Source organism: Triticum aestivum, chromosome 3D (genome assembly GCF_018294505.1).
Source record: "Triticum aestivum cultivar Chinese Spring chromosome 3D, IWGSC CS RefSeq v2.1, whole genome shotgun sequence".
Lineage (NCBI taxonomy): Eukaryota > Viridiplantae > Streptophyta > Magnoliopsida > Poales > Poaceae > Triticum > Triticum aestivum.
The window spans coordinates 615,077,552-615,097,321 of NC_057802.1; the positions used below are offsets into that span (position 1 = coordinate 615,077,552).

General features: G+C 42.1%; 2 protein-coding genes across 3 annotated transcripts; one reads left to right on the forward strand and one right to left on the reverse strand.

Moving 5' to 3' along the window:
• Window positions 1-552: 552 nt before the first annotated feature.
• On the forward strand, window positions 553-4,538 carry LOC123075960 (uncharacterized). 2 transcript variants are annotated; one of them, XM_044498449.1, is made up of 4 exons: window positions 553-1,031; window positions 1,125-1,198; window positions 1,288-1,929; window positions 3,632-4,538. In XM_044498449.1, exons 1-4 carry the CDS (start codon window positions 686-688, stop codon window positions 4,370-4,372), a joined length of 1,803 nt encoding a protein of 600 aa, XP_044354384.1. In that variant the 5' UTR covers window positions 553-685; the 3' UTR covers window positions 4,373-4,538. The 2 variants fall into 2 exon arrangements, with proteins under 2 accessions (XP_044354384.1, XP_044354383.1); XM_044498448.1 differs by having other exon boundaries at window positions 554-1,031; window positions 1,122-1,198.
• An 8,745-nt stretch (window positions 4,539-13,283) lies between these two features.
• LOC123075961 (glycine-rich cell wall structural protein-like) lies at window positions 13,284-13,993 on the reverse strand. Its single transcript, XM_044498450.1, has one exon. The coding sequence runs from the start codon at window positions 13,910-13,912 to the stop codon at window positions 13,556-13,558; it is 357 nt and encodes a 118-aa protein (XP_044354385.1). The 5' UTR covers window positions 13,913-13,993; the 3' UTR covers window positions 13,284-13,555.
• Between the last annotated feature and the right edge of the window lie 5,777 nt (window positions 13,994-19,770).

The following is a 19,770-nucleotide window of genomic DNA, read 5'->3' on the forward strand; positions in this document are numbered from 1 at the left end:
TCTCATCCGATAAATCGGCCATATAATACACGTGCTCTGGTGTATTATAATGCACCGTAAAATTTCCCTTATAAATACATTTTTAATGTCAATTACATTTTATTCAAATTTGTGATTTTTTATAAAATGCCAGCTAACATTTTTCTAGAATGCTATCAACATTTTTTACTTTTTGCTAGAATGTCAAGAATCATAATTTTTTTTAAATGCCAGCTAGTATTTTCTAGAATGTCAAGAATCATAAATATTTTTTAAAAATGCCATGAACTTATTTTCAAAACACGTGAACATTTTTTCTGGCTCTCTATGTATATGTATGCGACCAGAAAAAAAAAATAGTTGGTTGAGGTGGTATAGCATCCATGGTATGCAGAACATGGTTTTGCCACCGCTGATATACATCATGACGCGCTCATATATATCTTCAACACCTACACTATCCGTCCTATTCCCAGACGACAAAAATTACACATAATCATTTTTGTTTTGTTTTTCTCTCTAGATGCAACTAACTCACAGCGCCAAAACAATTCCAACCAAGCACCAACTGAACCTCCATTTCTTCGGCGTGCTGGGTCACAAGGACAAGGTGGCACGCGAACACGAGCAAAAAGTGCATCGTCCTCTCAAATTCTCAATGTAGGAGAGATCAAGACTCAATGTAGGAGTTTGGCGTAAATACGGCATGGGGCCTCTTCAAGCTTTCTGGGCATGGCGAACTGGAGAGCAGAGCATGCCCAACATATGGCGCTCGCTTGACGCCATGGACGACCAGGAGGGAGGTCTCATATTCTCCGTCCAATTTGATCCGATGAGGGCGGGCTTCGATCCTACTCTGATCAGCTTCCCTGTTCCATCGCTGATTAGTCGCCTTCTCGGATGGAGTAACAACAGTGGTCAAGGGAGGCCGCAGGGATCCGTGATGGTCGTCGCCGCTGCTGTTGCTCTTTACGTGGCTGTGCTCTTTGTTTCCGGTCAGCAGCCTCGCCGGCGACGTCTGGCTGCTTCTGCTGCAGCTAGGCCAACTTCTGGTATGCAGCTTGTTTCAATACTTCATGGCTCACTCATGCTCAAGTTCTTTTCATGTGCGATTTGATTTGCGTCTATGGATTTGTCTGCAGCAGTCAGACTCAGACCTCGTGCTCTGCCTCTGCCTGCGCCGGACAGTGGGCTCCTCAGAATTCTGTCATGGAATAATGTAAGTCGTGATCCTAGGCTAGAGCTCCCGTTTCGTTTCTTGATCGTGGCAATCCAACCACCTCTAATTTCTTGTCCATGGTATCGAAGCACCAATATCTGGAGAACGTGGTTCACAGCGCGTCCATCGGTGCCCGGGACGATGAGCCGGTTCCGGTGGCAAGAGTTCAGAGCATGCCACCCGACGTGGCTGGAGCAACCTCTGCATTGGAAACGAAGCACGGTCAGCTGGTCAAGGAGGAGGAGGTCGAGCGGTTCAAGGAGCTGTGGCTGTCGCTCGTGGAGCGGGAGCAGAGGCTAGAGCTCCGGCTGATGCACCTCGATGGCCTTAGAGAGCAGCTCGAGCACCGCGTCAGCGTCGCCGCCGTGGAGACTTGGATCCTGAAGCTCAATGCCTTGTTACTGCATGAGGAGAACGAGAGGCTCAAGACCCAGGCGGCGGAGCTGGAGGCCGTCCGGGCGCAGCTGCGTCGCGCCAATGAGAAGCTGCGTGCGCTCAAGGAGCGGGTGCAGGTCGAGCGGGTGGAATCTCAGAGGGAGGCGGCGATGCTCCGGGACAAGGTTATGGATCTGGAACTGACGGGCGGGAGGAGGGAGAGGGCGTTTGCCGCGGAGGCGGCTACGCTATGGAAGGCCAAGGCCGGGCTGGAGGAGGAGAACAGGGAGCTTGCTCTGAGGCTGCAGCATGCGGAGCAGGTCTCCTCCTCTGTTACTGTTAGTCTGGTTCATGAGGTAACTGCATTACTAATTCTTGATTTCAATTCAACATTTTCTGTCATTTCGTCTAAATTTGCGAAAATTACGACACCCCCCCCCCCCCCCCCCCTCCACATTATGTATACTTGTCGCCGACGGCAAGTATTATGGAACGGAGGGAGTGCGTGTCGATTGTCGACTGGTTTCCAGCTTTAAGTGAACAAAGTTATCTTCTGGGAGAGAAAAATATAATAAAACATTTTTTTATATCTTCTTGTCGACCAAAAAGTCCTTCTTTCTTAACCGATGACGCTTTGAAATAGCAAATCCAACAAAAATTGTTGACATTTGAAACCAATTCTTTGGATGTCTGGATTATCCAACCATAGGAATGCTGGTAACATAGCTTTCTTTATGTGCTGGCTTGCTGTTTTTTTGGCAAAACACAAGATGGCCATTGAACATAAGATGGTCATTTAATTAGTTTATGTTATGGTCACAGATTGGCTATTGATGACCTAAGTGAACATAGTTTCGTAGTCTTTATTTGATATTACCTTTACAAACTATGTTAACTCCAAACGAGTAAGTAGCTGCATTTTTCTATAATGTTGTATAATTCCTGAGATACATTAGCCGATTGGAAAATTACCCAAGCAAAATAGGGGGAATTCACGTTCGTTGGTAAGCTTTGGAGTATAGGTTTCGCTATACAACAACAATGAACTCACTCATGATCAAACAAGAATGCAATATTTTTCCGTGGTCAGTTAAGTAATGTCCCTTGCGGGAAACTATATTCAAGAACTAATCCATTCGACCCGATGAGGGTTGAAGCAACTGATCAAGGGAAGGTGCCCTTCCCATAGAGGAAAAAACTTCTAAAAACCCTAACTTTTTCAAAAAGAATTGGGGGTAGTGTCTGTTTATTAAAAACACATGACTCTGCTAAGCGGTAACACGTGTATAGAGTCTGACACCTGCCCGGGTCTGGAAGGTCGGAAAGAGAAGTGTGATAAGCTTCAAATGGAAGCCCCAGTAAACAGCGGCAATAACTCTAACTGCCCTAAGGTAGCGAAATTCCTTGTCGCATAAGCAGCGACCTGCATGAATTAGGTGCTCCCGCGCATTAGGTGCTACGGGAGCACCTCGCATTAGGTGCTCCGCGCGACCTCAGCCATCGCTCTGAGATCGAATGGGCGGCATCACGGAATGTGGACCAAACCATCATTTCGGGAATGTTCGAGGATTTTCTGCAAAAGATTCATGCTAGATTTGTCTTTTTTGTTCCTCAATGTATATTTCCAATTTTGATTTGAAATTTTAGGGATCTTACATTCATGTGATGTGAACATCCATAATTGTTTTTGGAATTTTTTGAAACATTTAAATATTTATTTTGAAAATTGGGAGCACCTAATGTGAGGTGCTTCCGTAGCACAAGATATTCAGCCGTATGTCAGTTACTCTGTGTCCCACTGAGAAAGCATACGCATATATGTATGCTTTGTATTAAATCATCAACAATTAATATGGATCAGCGAGTAGTACATTTTTTTAGAAGACATATGCCATTTTGTTTTGAGAGAACATTTCCTTCCCAGTGCGAAGCGTCTGAATTTCCCATTTCCTGTTTTGCTTAGAAAATACTTTACCACGGGCTACGATCGGCAATCTCCGTCCATATATGTGGCTAAACAAGCTACCTAATCATCCTCTTTTCTTGTGAATTTATAAGGACGACATCGTTGATGAAGCAAACTACCTGAGGGAGGCGAACGACAGGTTGACCAGGCAGATCGAGCAGCTACGCAGCGACCACTGCGTGCATGTCGAGGAGCTCGTCTACCTCAAGTGGGTCAACGCCTGCCTCCGCCACGAAATCCGTGGCAGAGACCACCACCCCTCGTCCGCCCAACAAGATCAGGACGGTGATGGCAGAGCCATGACGTCGGCCATGGATCTGAGCAAAAGCATGAGCTACCGCTCCAGCGAGAAGGCCAAGGAGCTCATGCTGCGGTATGGCAGCCTCGGCCTGGGCGGCTACGACCCCGCGCTCTTCTCGCCGCTTAACGAGACGACAGACCGCGACGGCAAAAATCACCAGCTGCGTTTTGGAGATCACGACGAGCCATGGCGGAGCCCAGTCATGCCGCCGGCAGTCGCGGCCACGCCCAAGAATCCTGCCGGGCATGGCAAGCTCAAATTTGTGAGGAATATCAAGAAGCTGCTAGCTAGCAGAAGAAGAAGCCAAGGCCACAACCACAAGAGCGAGAAGAAGGCGATGCGGTGGCTGTCCTCCAGCAGCCACGACGCGCTCTCCGGAGACAGCTCGTACGAGAGCACGCCGCTGTCGTCCTGCCAGCGGACACGGCTGAGCAGCGTGACGACCGTGGACTTGGACGCCCGTGCGCGCGGCGGGGAGGCGGCCGCAGAGGTGCCTGTCGCGTCGAGGCCGGAGGCGGATACTCAGGGTTAACATTTGAGAAAGCATAGGCGTTCCTACACCCCCTTATCTAGCCACTCATTTTTGCATCGCGATTCGTGCGAGTACATTTGTCTCTTTTGTTTCTCCCATATAGAACAACATATGAACTTCAAACTTGGCAGCTCAACAAAACATTCTTACTAGAATGTGGGAAAAAACTTTTAGATTTTTTCGTGCAATATAAATACTAAAAAGTACATTTTTAATACAAAAAATCTAATTTCGTATATTTATGTTTAACAAAAAATCTGAAAGTTTTTTCCCACATTCTAGTTAGAATGTTTTGGTGTCTTGCAAAGTTTAAAGTTCATATGTTGTTTTATTTTGAAGAAACAAAAAAGAAAAATCTGATGTACAAAGTTAGTTGTCTAGCACGGATCTTAAAGCAATATTGGAGGGTAAGGATAAGGGGTGTACAGAAATCTGAGCTGTAAAAATCCGCGTCCGGATACTCAGCTGGCTATGCTAGGTCGAAGGGCGACATGGGCGCGTCGCTCAGGCGGGAGGCGAGAAGGTATCACGCTCTCCGGCCGGACCGCACCAGCTGGTGTTGGGTCAGACCAGTTGAGAAGATGAGAAGATACTCGGACCAGTTGAGAAGCTCCTGTCCTGATCATTTTATAGGTGCATGGAACGTGATGCTAGCCGCAGACTCTAGAGTGACTTTCGCACCATATGAACTCATTAAACAAACTGATGGCAAGCCGATCATTCATACTACATAGCTCACTCGTAGATAAAAATGTGTTAGTGTCCCCGCATGAGTACGAAGAAAGCATACGCATAACCACATTAAAAAACATAGGCATAAGCACATTAAGAATAATACTACATTCTCTCCCCCACCCCCACCACCCCCTCTGATTTCTAGGTGGGTGGGCCCCTCATCCCCTGTACTCCCAATTAGAATTTGCCAAGTGGAGGTTTACGTAAAAGTCAACGTAAGTCTACGTATGTGTAGCATTGCTCGCACATTAACAAGCACATACCCATTCCCCCCTGCTTTAATGATGGTTGGCAGAGCTCCTACCTTTCCAATCAAACAATAAATAAATAAATAAATAAGCATGCATACCGTCATATAGATATAGTCATAGGCACAACACCAGCACGCAAGAGATACGCACAACCAAAGAGTCATAGGCATAGTAGTTGAGGACGGCAGACATGTTACAACTCTTGGACCACGGCAAGCGCTGGGACGTGTTGGCCGCACTTGACCACTACCTCAGCGCCAGAATGGTCAAAGACTGACCTTGAAAATATAAAACTAAGATTTTCGGCTAAACCATTGCTAACTCTTCGATATATTTCTTGCTGAAAGCATCACTCGGGAACTTGCAAGTGAGGAAGTATCCAATCCGAAGATTGTGGGCTATGACAAAACCCTCCCACCCTTGATCAATGGCAAGCTTCCCGTTGACATCATTGAGCTTGACACCCACCCCTTCGTCGTGATGACAATTCAGCGGTCGTAGTTGCTACGGGCTGTGGTTGAATGACCCGTATTGGTGCGATCAAAGGGATGGTGAGAAAGGGCGTGAACATGGGCTTGGGATGTGAGTGATTACCTTCGATACAATTTCGGATGTAGACATTATTGTAAGTACTCTTTTTTCCCTGTGCAATTTTATTACTGGTAGGATGACATTTAGACTACTATTTAGATAAAATGATAAAAAAATTATGTCTAAGAAAATGATAACAAAAGCATTTTGGTTAGAGATGTATTTTTGCACCAAATATTAGAGGAATAACCATGCGACAGGTTACGAACGGTAGAACTCATACATGAAACATGATTGGACGGAGCAGTGATACAGCCGGTTTGGTACGGAAGAAGTCCTTCTAAAAAAAGGTAGGGAAGGAGTCATAAAAGAAACATATTTCGATTGTTTTAAGAGCTATAAATGTCCTTTGATGATTATTTTTTCTTTTTTTTCATTAGGATTAGAGGAGTCATCATTGGATCTTCCAAATATAAGATTTTACTTTATTTCCACATACAACACATGTGTTATAAGATTGGAGTTGTCCTTCTCCTACACACGTGATGATGCTTGCAGTTTTCTATGATTGATACATGCGTGTTATTTGTATATAACTTTTAAATCTTTCAATGTTAGATGTTTATATTTAATATTAATTGTCAAGATAAAATAATATGTGTGGACAAAATTGTGATTTGTTTGTCTCTTGTTTTAATAATATGATATATTCTAAAATCCCTACGTATGAGAGAGGGTCTTAAAACTTGAAACGGCTATTATTTAATTTAGACTAAACTCTTTTATCTCTTTTTATTTATAATTTATCTGTTTTAATATTTGACTTTTTGTTACATTTTAGACAAAAATACCAGCATAGTTTTTCTATTATGCTTAGCAAAAACACATTTAAATTACTAACTTTTAACATATAATACTTTTAATTAATCTTAACACCGGTCAATGAAATTGCAATCTCACTAAATTTGAAGCATATACTAGAGAGAGATTGTTGTAGTAGTTTGTTTTGTAACACACATTATTTTGTTTGTTACCCAAGTCGATGTAAATCAGAAGAAAAAAAGATAAGACCAAGAAGTTAAGTTTTCATAGACTAATTTGTGCCACTGAGGCGCGTTACACATATATATTTCCATTTGTGTCTATTTATTTTCCTTAAATATCATGGAAAAGAGCTGGAAAGTTGATCAAGGTTTCTAGAATGCTTGCTTATCGATTTTGGGTGCAAGAAATAGAAATAATAGTTACCTACTACCCCCTCCGTCCCATAATATAAGAATGTTTTTCAAGCTATGGGACGAAAGGAGTACTAAACAGAAAATTAACTATGTGTAATTTGTCCAATAACCACTGCCTTGCTTTTTACTGGTTTTTGATGGCCAACCGGGGTTTTCATGTTTTCGCTTAAACAAGAATGCTTTGCTCTTTGTCTAGAATTAGTATTGTCCAGATCGACTCACCATCAAGTATATGTCTTTTTTCGTTGGTTTGATATGCATCATGCATAAAATGATTGCCACATGTATGGATGCAAAATTTTGAATCTTGTTTTGTTGCTAGAGTCGACACTGTGTTCATGACTAGTTTTGGCCGCCAGTCAACCCATGTTTTTCAGACTGAAGTATGGACTGATAAACTTCTGATAGAGACCAGGTTTGTCATCTTGAAAGAATTATAAACGCGACCGTAATTTTTGGGATGACAAGCGTACGGGGTTCTGGACCTAGAGGTACACTCAGCTCCTTTGTCTAATCAAGTCTATAGGTACATATCATTGCATTTTGTGTCCAACAATATGATAAAAGTAAATATGTTAAAATAATTGTGGATGGAGTATTAATTTGATATATGTGTAGGGATCTAGCGGAGGAGTAAGAATTTGTGTTTACTCTCCAGCTACATGAAGCTCTTTTTAAAAACAAAATTAAAAACTTATCAATATTCACTAGTAGAAAACGGAGCTTTATTACCGGTTCGTAAGGGCCTTTAGTGCCGGTTTTGCAACCGGCACTAAAGGGTGGAGACTAAAGGCCCCCCCACCCCTTTAGTACCGGTTCGGCACGAACCGCCACTAAAGGCCCACCACGTGGCGTGAGCTCGCGCCATGGTATGGGGAACCTTTAGTACCGGTTGGTGAAAAATTTGGAATTTTTTTATTTTCTGAATTATTTGATGATTTAGTATCTAATCACCCCTCTTAAGTACTCAAGTATGGATCACTGATTCCAAATCGTCTAACTTCCCGGCCGGTCACCCATCCTCTCACTACCCCAGCCTAAGCACGCTTAACTTCAGAGTTTTATTCCCCCTACTTTCCAAGTCTAAACTTGTTGTTTTCCTGACAAATGTAAGCTGTCAATCCTATTAACCCTCAGGAGTTTAGCTTGAGCATTAGGTCACACGTTTCACTGTTTTTATTCTAAAAAACAGTAATTATTTAGTAACACTTATATTTCTTGAATAAGTAGTTTGATCATAGTTTGACCAGATTTGACCAAAATTCAAAAACTGAAATAATTATTTAGTAACGCTAATATTCTTGAATAATTATTTAGTAACACTAATATTTCTTGAATAAGTAGTTTGACCACAGTTTGACCCAAATTCAAAAAAACTGAAATTTGAGCATATCTTTTTTTTCCTTTTAGAATTTGAGGATTCTAAAATTTTGCAAACAGGCCGTATGCAAAATAAAACCGGATGCGGATTTTCATGCTGAACATTTTGATATATTATACGTTCTTTTTTGACATCGTATGCAAAAGTTATAGCCGTTTTACATTTCCCCTACAATTTTAGCAAAACATGTCCAAATTTAAGTTTTTAAATTTTCCTAACTAGTAGATGTAGTAATATAACTACCTCTCGAAGGATTTTATTTTTTGAAGTTTTTATAATTTTCTTTTGTTTTTTTCAAAACTGAAATGGCGATACACGGGGGGTAGAGTTTGAAAATTTCCCTATAGTGCCGGTTTGTGTCTCCAACCGGGACTATAGGTTAAGACTCTTTAGTGTCGGTTGGTGACACAAACCGGTACTATAGGTTAGACCTTTAGTACCGGTTTGTGTCACAAACCCGCACTAAAAGGGCTCGTGGGGCCCCGGCCTGACGCCAGCCTGCCACCACCCCTTTAGTATCGGTTAATGGCACGAACCGGTACTAAAGGTTTAACCCGAACCGGCACTAATGCATAGCCGTTCGAACCGGCACTAATGGTCACATTAGTGCCGGCTCAAATACAAACCGGGACTAATGAGTTGAACATTTGACCCTTTTTCTACTAGTGATTCTAGCATGTACATGCCAGAATAGACTATATATCAAGAACAGACAAATATGGTGGTCTAAACAAGCAAACACTAGTTGCACCATTCACTGCTAGATAGGTTATTCTAGGCTTCCGGCATTCTTCCCGAAGAAAAGGACGAAGACAAGAATTTAGCTAATAGAAGTAGAAAAGAGGGACGCATAAATGTGTGCCTATTTTTTATCGACCTCCAATTATTATTATTATTATTATTATTATTATTATTATTATTACTACTACTACTACTACTACTACTATTATTACTATTATTATTATTATTATTATTATTATTATTATTATTATTCAGAATGAAACCTATTTTTCTTGCATTTCTGAGTTTTATGCAATTCTATGGATTTGTTTGAATTTTATTGAATTTCATGCTATTTTAATGTTTAAATATATTTTTGTAGGGATAATTCTGAAAAGTCTAGCGAAAAAAGGTGGAGAAATTAAATGGTTAGACGTTGATGGGGAAGTCTAGGGCCACATTTTCCCTTTGATGGGCCGAGATATATGCTGGATTGGCTCCCTATAGTCGCCTCCATGTGCTAGCTCACGTTCCAAAGACTAGGTCCAAGGGTGGTGTTAGTTTGGAGTGCATTGATGGCGAGACTGAAGCCGTGGAGGTCGCGTGCGGTGGTCAGCGAGGTTGTTGGTGATGATGGGAGGTCGGTGGCCGCGGAAGACGATCTAGCTAGCCCCTCCCCCACTCCTTCGTAATGCTCCTTCCACTAAACTCGAGGGCATCTTCAGCATCATGGATGTCGTGGTTTTCATCGTGGTGAGGGGCAATGTGAGCTTTGCACGGTGCTTCCTAGGTCATGTCGATGCGACATCGCTAAGGATACAAGTAGCATAGGTTGCTGGCTAATCCTGCCCTTGGCCCTTATCGTCCATGTAACAATTCTACTGACAAGCATAATCACAAGGAGTGAGAATCACTCCCACCAATCAATTTGTTCATGTCATAGGTTCCGACTATAAGACGAGGAGGGATCTGAGGAGAGATTGACGAGTTTGCCATTGCCAGGGTTCTTTATTTACAGGAAATGTGATCCGCCAGATGGGCTCTTCTGTCTCGGTGCCAACTACTTTGGACGAGAAAAGCTAATTTGGACGAGAGAAATAATCCAATCACACGGTTTGATAGTTTTTTGTACTGAAAAACATCCAAAGATGAATGACGGGGATAAAACAAATAGACAATTTTCATATTGTATCGCTGTAACCAGATGAAGAAAAGAGTGAGCATCATAGGGAAATGCCAAAAGGAGCCAACCGCATGCAACAACCAACTCTACAACTAGTCTTGATGGTAGCATAGCATGGACAACAGAGATGGAGAAGTGAGGAATTATGTGGCCTGTGGGGAGGAAAAGAGGCATGAACACGAAGAACAAGAGAATGAGAATGAGAAAAGTCGGTCATTTCCACTTTGGGAACAAGACGATCACATTAACAACACGTAAAGTCTATCCAATGTTTAGACGGGGACTTGTGTTGGACGCATGGAGTGGATCGGATGGCGTCACGACATATACATGTAGAAAAACAAACTAATATAGTTAATGGTTATTTGTGGCATGTTGCACGTGAATGTAGAGTTAGTGGGAGCATGTGCATGACTTAGTGGGAAAACATTTTTACATTGTGGAGCTACTTAATGATATGGATAGGTCGCATGTCAAGATATATAAAAATAGTGAGGATGACTCTTAGGCAATGTTCAAAATATTGCTCTTGGGATGTAGGATTCAGTCAATTGACACCTAGTCGGTCCCTACCGATCACTGTTTTGTATTTCTTCTAGCACGTCACCTAGACTGACCCCTTTTGACCATGATCCTGGCCACCTTTTATCTTCAGTGTCACCTCTCATCTCCCTTGAATAGTTACTTTCTGTCACACCACACTTGTCTCTCCCTCCAACTAGTACATACATTTAAATTTACAAGCTTAAACATAGAACAAGCCCAATGTGTTGAAATAAATAAGCAATAAATAAACTCAAACATGTAAAATATCCATTTCTGAGCCTGGGCTCATCTGCACCCGGTGAATAGTAAATTCAAAATAATTACTAAAAAAATACTTTTCTTTTGTTTTAGGGCGTGAGGTTCGTGCCAAATTTCAGCTCGTTCCGACAGTTGAGTAGCTCTCAACAAAAATAATAATCGGTTAGAACAGTACACTATTTCTTGGACAACTGATTTGTATTTTTTATGAGAGTTACACAGTTGTCCAAACGAGCCAAAACATGGCACTGACGTTACGCACTGAAACATCTTTCCTTGGATTTTTTTTAAAAAAATTGTAGTATGTTATAGATTTTACTCTTCATGGCGGAGCAGATGAGCTCGGGAGCCAAATAGCCACACTCGAAACATGTCTCTTTCTTTTGGTGATATCTCCAAAACAAGCCTAATATGGCTGAAATTGGTTTTTTTTTCTAATCAATGATTATTTTTAAACTATTAATTTTCTTAAAAGGAGAGAATTAATTTTTCTGAAGTTAAATCATTGTTTTCAATTGAGCGGAATATGTGTTTGAACTTGGTGAAATAAGTTTTTTGAAATGAGTAACCCAGTGTTTTGAAATGAGTGGAGTCAACATTTTGAGATGAGTGATTGTTTTTTGAAAGGATATCTGCTATTTGAAGTGAGTGAAATCGATTTGTTTGAAATGCGTGATTTTTTAATTAACTAAAATAAGTATGATAAAATGAATGACATATGATATTTGAAATGAGTGAAATCAGTATTTCAAATTTGGTGAATTTATCTTTTTGAGGTAAGTGAAACCTGTTAGTTGAAATGAGTGAAATCAGTTATTTGAAATGACAGAAATTGGTTTAAAATGAGTAATTGGTGGAAATTAAGTGTTTTGAAATGAGTGGAATATATTTTTGGAACGAGGGAAACCATTTTCCAAAAGAGTGAAATAGGCTTCTCAATAAAGCGAAATCAGATTTTCAAAACAACTAAAATCGGTATTTTCAAATGAGAGAAATCAACATAACATAGGCATCTATCTATCTATCGATCTGTCTATCTATCTATCTATCTATCTATCTATCTATCTATCTATTATATATCAAAAGTAACTGATGGGTTACTTAGAAGCAAGAGAATTAGTTTTAAAAATCCATGTTAATTAGAAAATACTGGCCATTGATCTGGTGGGTCCTTCAAAATTATTATCATGTAACCGTTAGATATGCGCAACATATATATACCATTGTTGAAACCAACCATGAGTCCTTAACGTGCCATATCTTTATTCATGGTCTCTCGCAGGAAAACACAAACTCTCTTTGGAAGGCCTCTTAAGCAAGGGGATCTATCCCAAAAGTCCATTGTATACAAAACTAGAGAAATATTTTTACATGATAATGTGCCATACCTGGTCTCTCGCAGGAAAACACAAACTCCCTTTTGAAGGCCTCTTAGGAGAGGGTATCTATCCCTAAAGCCTAAGTATAAAAAACTGGAGTATTCCCTCGGCCAGTGATCCGCTGCAGCCGGCCGTAAACTAGTGTAATGTATACCTGTCATGGGAGTGAAGCTCCGAGAGACCGTACATACACATAATTTTACCTTTTTAGTTAAAATATGTTCAAAATATTACCGTTTTCGTCCAGCTTGCATGAAAACCGATTGTATTTGCATAAATTTTATCTTGTTTGCTGAAAAAAAGTTTGAAATATATGCGACTAGTATGGATGGCTGCCTTCCGCATCCGTGTCCGCAGACTGGTTTCCCCTATCCACGGATGGATGCGTGAGAAAATTTGCAGGTTGCCGTTAGAGATGCCCTAAAAGGCCACGGACGATTTCACTTAGCTGTTGGATCTTTCTCGTGGCACATCATAAAGTTTTGCGACTTTTCACCAATAATACTCGTACTGCGTATGAATGACGGAAGATTCAGATCAGAACATATCACTAGCAGATGCAAATGAGTAATTTCTAGCAAGTCAGCGGTGCTTAAGAATGAAGGACGTTCAAGGGAAAATGACACTATATTGTTTGGACTTTGGAGCTTAATAAATTTTCGAAAAGTGGAGCTTAATAAATAAGCATCAATATGATACAAACACCGCAACACGGCTAACTTCATGCATCCATGCTCAGACCAAGAAACCATCTCACACACCAATGCTTTCATTTATACATTAACTAATCAGATACGAACACGATGAGGCTAATGACATGATGACACGTATGACTCATACATGCATGCTCACGCAGCTAATCAAAGGACTTCTTATTACACTAACAGATGCGTGTAAATGAAATCAGGGACACACGTACAGCTACTACCACGTTTACATACGCGCTCGTGTCCCGGCCACCTCAAGGTATCACGCCGCCGCCGCCGCCTCCCCCTCCTCCACCTCCACCACCAGCACCGAAGCCACCGCCGAAACCACCGAACGGCCCGGCACCGGCACCAAAGCCGCCGTGCGGGCCAAAGCCGGCGATGCCCCCGCCGAGAGGGCCACCGTTGACGGCACCGCCGAAGAGCCCGCCGTCACCACCATTGCTCCCAGCAAAGGCGGTCTTGGTTTCACCGAAACCAGAACCGTCTTGGCCGTTGCGACCGGCAGCAAGAGCAACAGTATCGCAGTCGTCGCGAGCAGGCATGCCCCTGCCCGCCACCGCCACCGCGAGGCACAGCAGGAGGGAGGCGATGCACCACCACTTGCTCATGGCTGGTTGGTCTCAGAGAGTTGGATGAGGCGAGTAACGCAGTGGCAGGGGGGTTTAAAGAGAGGACGACGACGAGATGGGCAGGTGCGAGCGCGTGACAGTAATTAAATGGTGGCAGCCGGCAAGCGGGTAGTTGTTGCCATGCATGGCGCAATAACTCGCAGATGAAGAAGTAGGTCCATCCGTCCATGGATTCAAAAGGTTGATGAGAAGTTATTGCGATGGAACGCAGGTGATTTGGTGCTGACACGATTTTACCCTGTGTTAGTTTTGACAGCCTAAAACGTGAACACTGTGCACGCTTTTCCCGATTATTAACCACTTGTAGAAACCAGCCAAAGGAGATTGTCGTCTGTTCTGTTCACCAGAGATGACTCGGTGCTTGTTCTGACTTCTCCCATGACGTGCAGTAACATGCAGTTAATATATGCGCAGCCTAAGGGTAACTGTAACCGATCCCCTATGCTGCGTTAGGGGGAGTAACGCACACCTAACCAAACTCCAATAGCCAATAGAGGAGGAAAAACTATCCACCAGGCCGTATCCCGCCTACATTTACTCCACCGTGCGGCGTTGGAGTAAAAATCCTTCACGTTATCTTCGCCTCCTCTGCCTCTCCTCCTCCCCCTCGGTGCCGCCGGCGCCTCCCCCCATTGTTCCCCACCAACCCCTCTCCTCCCAATGGCCGGGCGGTAGCCGGAGGTCCCCGCCGCCGATCCGCAGCGCGGATCCGCGCCACCACGCGAGCCGCGCATCCTCCTTCGTCAGATCCTCCTCAATCAGCCGCCGCCGCCACCGCCGCGACGATGCAGCTTCTCCGGCTTCCCCGACGTCCCTGCGCCGCGGCCGCCGCAGAGGGAGTGCCACGGCGTCCGGCAACGGTGGTGGGGGACTTGGGTGGCCGACATCCGGGACAGAGAAACCGGCCAATGATATTGGCTCGGGTCCTTTCACACGGCTGAACTCGCGGTGCTCGAGTACGACTGGTGGACCCTCTGAGTACCAGAGGAGAACGCTGGACGAAAGGGTAGTGGACGATGTTGTCGAGCTGAGCTTGCATACTTGTGCCATAAGTTCCCGCAGTAGGCAAAACCCATATCAACGCAGTCCTATATGAGGCAGGCGATGGCGATGCTCGCCGACCGGTTCGAGAAGGCGACGTCCAAGACGTTGTGTTCCTCTGGTGTGTATGCTTGCGTTGAGAGTTGAGAGTTGAGACAAGTATCATGTGGACATGGCCGAGGAGTACATGGAACATGCCGCTGTACCTGGCTGCCGGCCTACGTAAGGTGCATCAGCTGGTCCAGCATGTGCATGTTGCCGATGATAGGTAGCGGCCGCGGTGTAAACGAAGCAAAGCTGTATGAGTCTAAACGAAGCAAAGCTGTATGAGTGTCCACTCATGTTGCCCCAAGTCTTTGCGTGATGCAGTAATAGCATGCCTGCAAAACTAACCAGTGCGATGCGCTGTACATACATATGTGCAGAAAGTCACTGGCAGCAACACAACTCTATATATATTCAGGTCCTGAAGCAAGTGCTCTGTGGTGTCAGCCAGTTTTGGAGCTTAACCTGCTTAGTAAGGGCCTGTTCGGTAGCTTCTCAACTCCAATAAATCCTCAAATCCAGCTTCTCTTTTCCATCGCCAGCTTCCGACCCAAGCGCTAGCGCTCAGAAATCCGTTCGGTGTCTCACCTCCAGGTTTCGATCGCCATAGATGGGCTGCCAGCCATCTTCAGTGGGATTCGGCCTTATTGGACATTGATGAGAGGCCGAAGTGAGCCCAAGATGGAGGCTGGATGGAAAGCCACGTGAGGCCCAGTTCCTAGGGGCTGAAAAGATGGCTAAAGGCCTAGTTTGGAGTGCCTGGAGGGCATTTTTCAGCCTAGTTCGCTGGCAGGCAGCGTTTTTTCTCCTTTTCCTCTGCTTTCTTTCTCTAACAGAGATGGCAAGATTCGCCGGGACAAAGAGTTGCCTTTTCTTTTCTGTGCGTTTTTGACAACCAGAGAACTATAAAGGGTAGTTTGCAATACTTTCTGTACATAAATTATAAATTATTAAACAGAAATGTATTTTCAATGAAAATATATATATGGCAACACATATCTTAAGGACCAAGACAGTCTGCACGTATTTCATATAACAAAGGGCACAATATTTGCATAAGTTTGCAAATCAAAAGTGGTACATGTTCCTAACATGTACTTCACCAACCTAGAGCAATGTCAGTAGCAAGTTGGTTCCTAAACAGATCCATGTCAACACCGTTTTCCTCCGAAGTTGATGTATCTGAAGCATTTGTCGGAACAGAAAATTTCCTATACCGTTCAGGAATTGTTGGCACATAATCCGGATCCCTATCACATCGAACAAAGTGGAGATCTGATTTGTCATGGAAGCGAACATAGTTGTGCAATGCCATAGTAGCAGCAACTATCATCTTTTGGGTTTCAATTGAGTAGCTTGGCATCTTCAAAAGTATTTGCCATTTCATCTTCCAAACTCCAAAGGTTCTCTCTATGCAATTGCGTTTGGATGAATGGATCTTGTTCAACTTCTCCTTAGGAGTATTCGGTGGTGCACCTCTTTGAAAGTCAGGGACATGATACCTTTCTTCTTTGTAGGGTGCAAGATATCCAATTCTATTAGGATAGCCAGCGTCTACAAGGTAGTACTTGCCTAAATAACATAGAGAGTAATGAATGTAAGTTGTTGGATATATGAGATAACTTGCAACAAGTAAAAAAGCTCACCTTTTGGCGGATGGGGAAAGGTAGCCTTGTCCATATGCATTGCGGTATATAGCACAGTTGTGTCATGCATAGAACCAGGTTGACCAATAGAAGCATAAGTGAAATGCATATCAAAGTCACATATTGCCATCACATTCTGAGTTATTGCTCAGTTCTTCCGATGTACCTCACTTGTCCGGCCTCATGAATAGAAGCCCTAATGTGAGTCCCATCTATTGCACCAATGCAGTCTTTCAAGTGTGGATAAGACCTTCTGTCATTCAGAATCCTTGGATGTATGGTCCTAAAATTTGCGTCCTTAGGCTTGATGTAGTCAGCAGACATCTTCACGACACAAAGTAGTACCTCATGGAATTTGCGGTGGATTGTATCTGCGGAATGTTTGAAACGGTTTTGGGTTCTTCTATTTGATTCACACCCACCCAAGGTCCAAAGGAACATAGCAAGAGACTCATAACTACTAACAAACGGGGAATGGCCGAGCCCATACTTATCCTTCAACAAGTCATGAAGTTCAAAGAATACCATCGCCTTCATTCTCAGCATGGTGAATGTCTCTCCGGGTGTACCGATAGTCTCTTGCAACCATCCAAATCCACTCAAGATAGATGTCCTAGGATTGGCCTTCATCACCCAATTGTCACAATACTTCCCAAATATGGTTGATGCACTCAGATACATAATGTTCATTTCTTGTGCATGGGCACGAATCATTCTTTTCTTCATTTCATAATAGTTTTCATCGTCACTTTCACTGTCAGATGACATCTGCACATACAAAGCCAATGAGTTAACAAACAATGGTTAGCATGGAGAACAAGAAATATGAAGACGAAACTCCACTTCATACATAAATATTATCCAACCAGTTATTACAAGCCATATAGGAAACAATTTGTTCAACCACTGACATAGTAAATAAAATGGTTCGGTAGCATAGGACATAAGCAACCATCACACATATGGCATAAACTGGGAACTACTAGTTCCCGTACTTGACGTTGAACTTCCTCTTTAGCCAACCCAAACGAGTGTGAACACTCATGCTCAGAAACATCTCCCTTTGCTCTCTCTTGATGAAAAGCTCAGAGGCAATGAAGTGCTCATCGCTGCCTTCTATTGCACCACAAGCAATTGCTTCCTTCATAACAGATGCAACAGAGGTGGTGTCATCGTGCTTAAAGAACGACTGAAATGACGAGTGTGATTCCTTACAAATGTCCCCGATCATTGTAATCTGCTCCTGCATCACTTGTGCGGTCTCGGGTTTCTTGTTTGTGTCACAAATGATCTTGCCATGCCTCTTATTAACCTTTGGTGTAATAGGAGATGGTGCCTCTTCGGGATCCTCCAACAGATCAACATCTTCTATTTGCTCAAGATTTATGGCACTTGATATTAGTGTAGTAGAAGTAGGGGGATGCCAGAAGTCGGATTCCAATGATCGGAACCGTCACATGTGATGTCTTCAAACATGATGCGCAAGTTCTCTTCATTGCGAAGTCCATGCTTCCTGAACTTGTAACAACCTGGAACGTCCTGTAAATATACAAACAAGATAACCTTTGTCAACAAGATGTAATATGAAGAAAGATATGGTATGCACAACATGAGGATGAAAACTCACTATCTTTGCCTTCTTCCACCACTCAGCATCTTGTTTCACAGTGTTGCGCTCTGTGTCCCATCCCGCTCCTGTCTCCTTCAACTTAAGTTTCTTGAATACACCATATTCACCTCTCAGTTTGTCCCATTTGTTCTTCAATTGATCATTCGTGTACTCCAACCCTGTTCTTATTTTGAATTGCCTCACCACCTCATCATATGCATTGGAGGTCAAGTGAGTATTTGGCTTATTTCCGGCTCTCACTTGCTTGACAAACAACTCGGTGATAATCCGAGTGTTTTCAATACTCCATTCGGCAACCATTTAACAACTCTATATAAAAGTCCATGTCACTTTGAGTGTGCTAATAAAATTGTATGCTCTCATATATATATATATATATATATATATATATATATATATATATATATATATATATATATATATATATATATATATAGGGAAAATCCATCCTACCATCCGGTGGTAGTTACCCCACATGTCTCATATACTACCATATGGTACTATATATACTTTTGTTATTTTAAATATGTTCATATACTATATCTAAGCTATTTCAAAGCAAGTTACATGAAAAATTGCATATGAGCCCATAGTTTTTGTTATATTTGTGAAATACGTACATATTTGTACGTAAAAAAGAGCATACTCAAAAAATGGTATATACTACCTAAAAATTAGTATATATACTACCTAATCATTGTTATATACTACATACTACACATACATACTCTCGGTTTCGACAGATACTACATACAACATACAAAACGCAAGTGGTGGTAACTACCACTGCTTGTAGGAAATATTTGTAACTACCTAATCATTGTTATATACTACATACTACACATATATATATATATATATATATATATATATATATATATATATATATATATATATATTGTTACTATTCATCACCCAGGGTGCAGAATAAGTTATTCTTCACCCGAGGTAATCTTACGATCATTTCATAATTAAATTACGTTTGGAATTCAAATAGTTACATTCTTATTGATTCACTACGTAAAATTTGGCATGAAAAATAAAAATATAGGGCATAAGACAAGAAATTTTGCAGTTTATGTGTATTTTACACTATGTTTTTACGTTTGTAATTTTATATAACATAAAATATTTTTTACGACGATTGTATTTTTTTACGGTCTCTTTTTACGTCAGAAATAAGACAAAACTTACGAAACGTAAAATTATGGTGTATTGATGGTAAAATAAAGGGGGTGAAGAATAACTATTCCTCAACCAGGGTGACGAATAGTCAATCCCTATTTATAAAAATAAAGATTCATGTCATAAAAATAACTGTATGCTCTCATTTATAAACATATACAGAGACTATTTCATCTATAAATCTGTACGTATGTATATGGAATATCTCATTTATAAACATATACAGAGTCTATTTCATCTATAATTCTGTACAGGGCCTATTTCATTTATAAATCTAAAAATCATAGCTC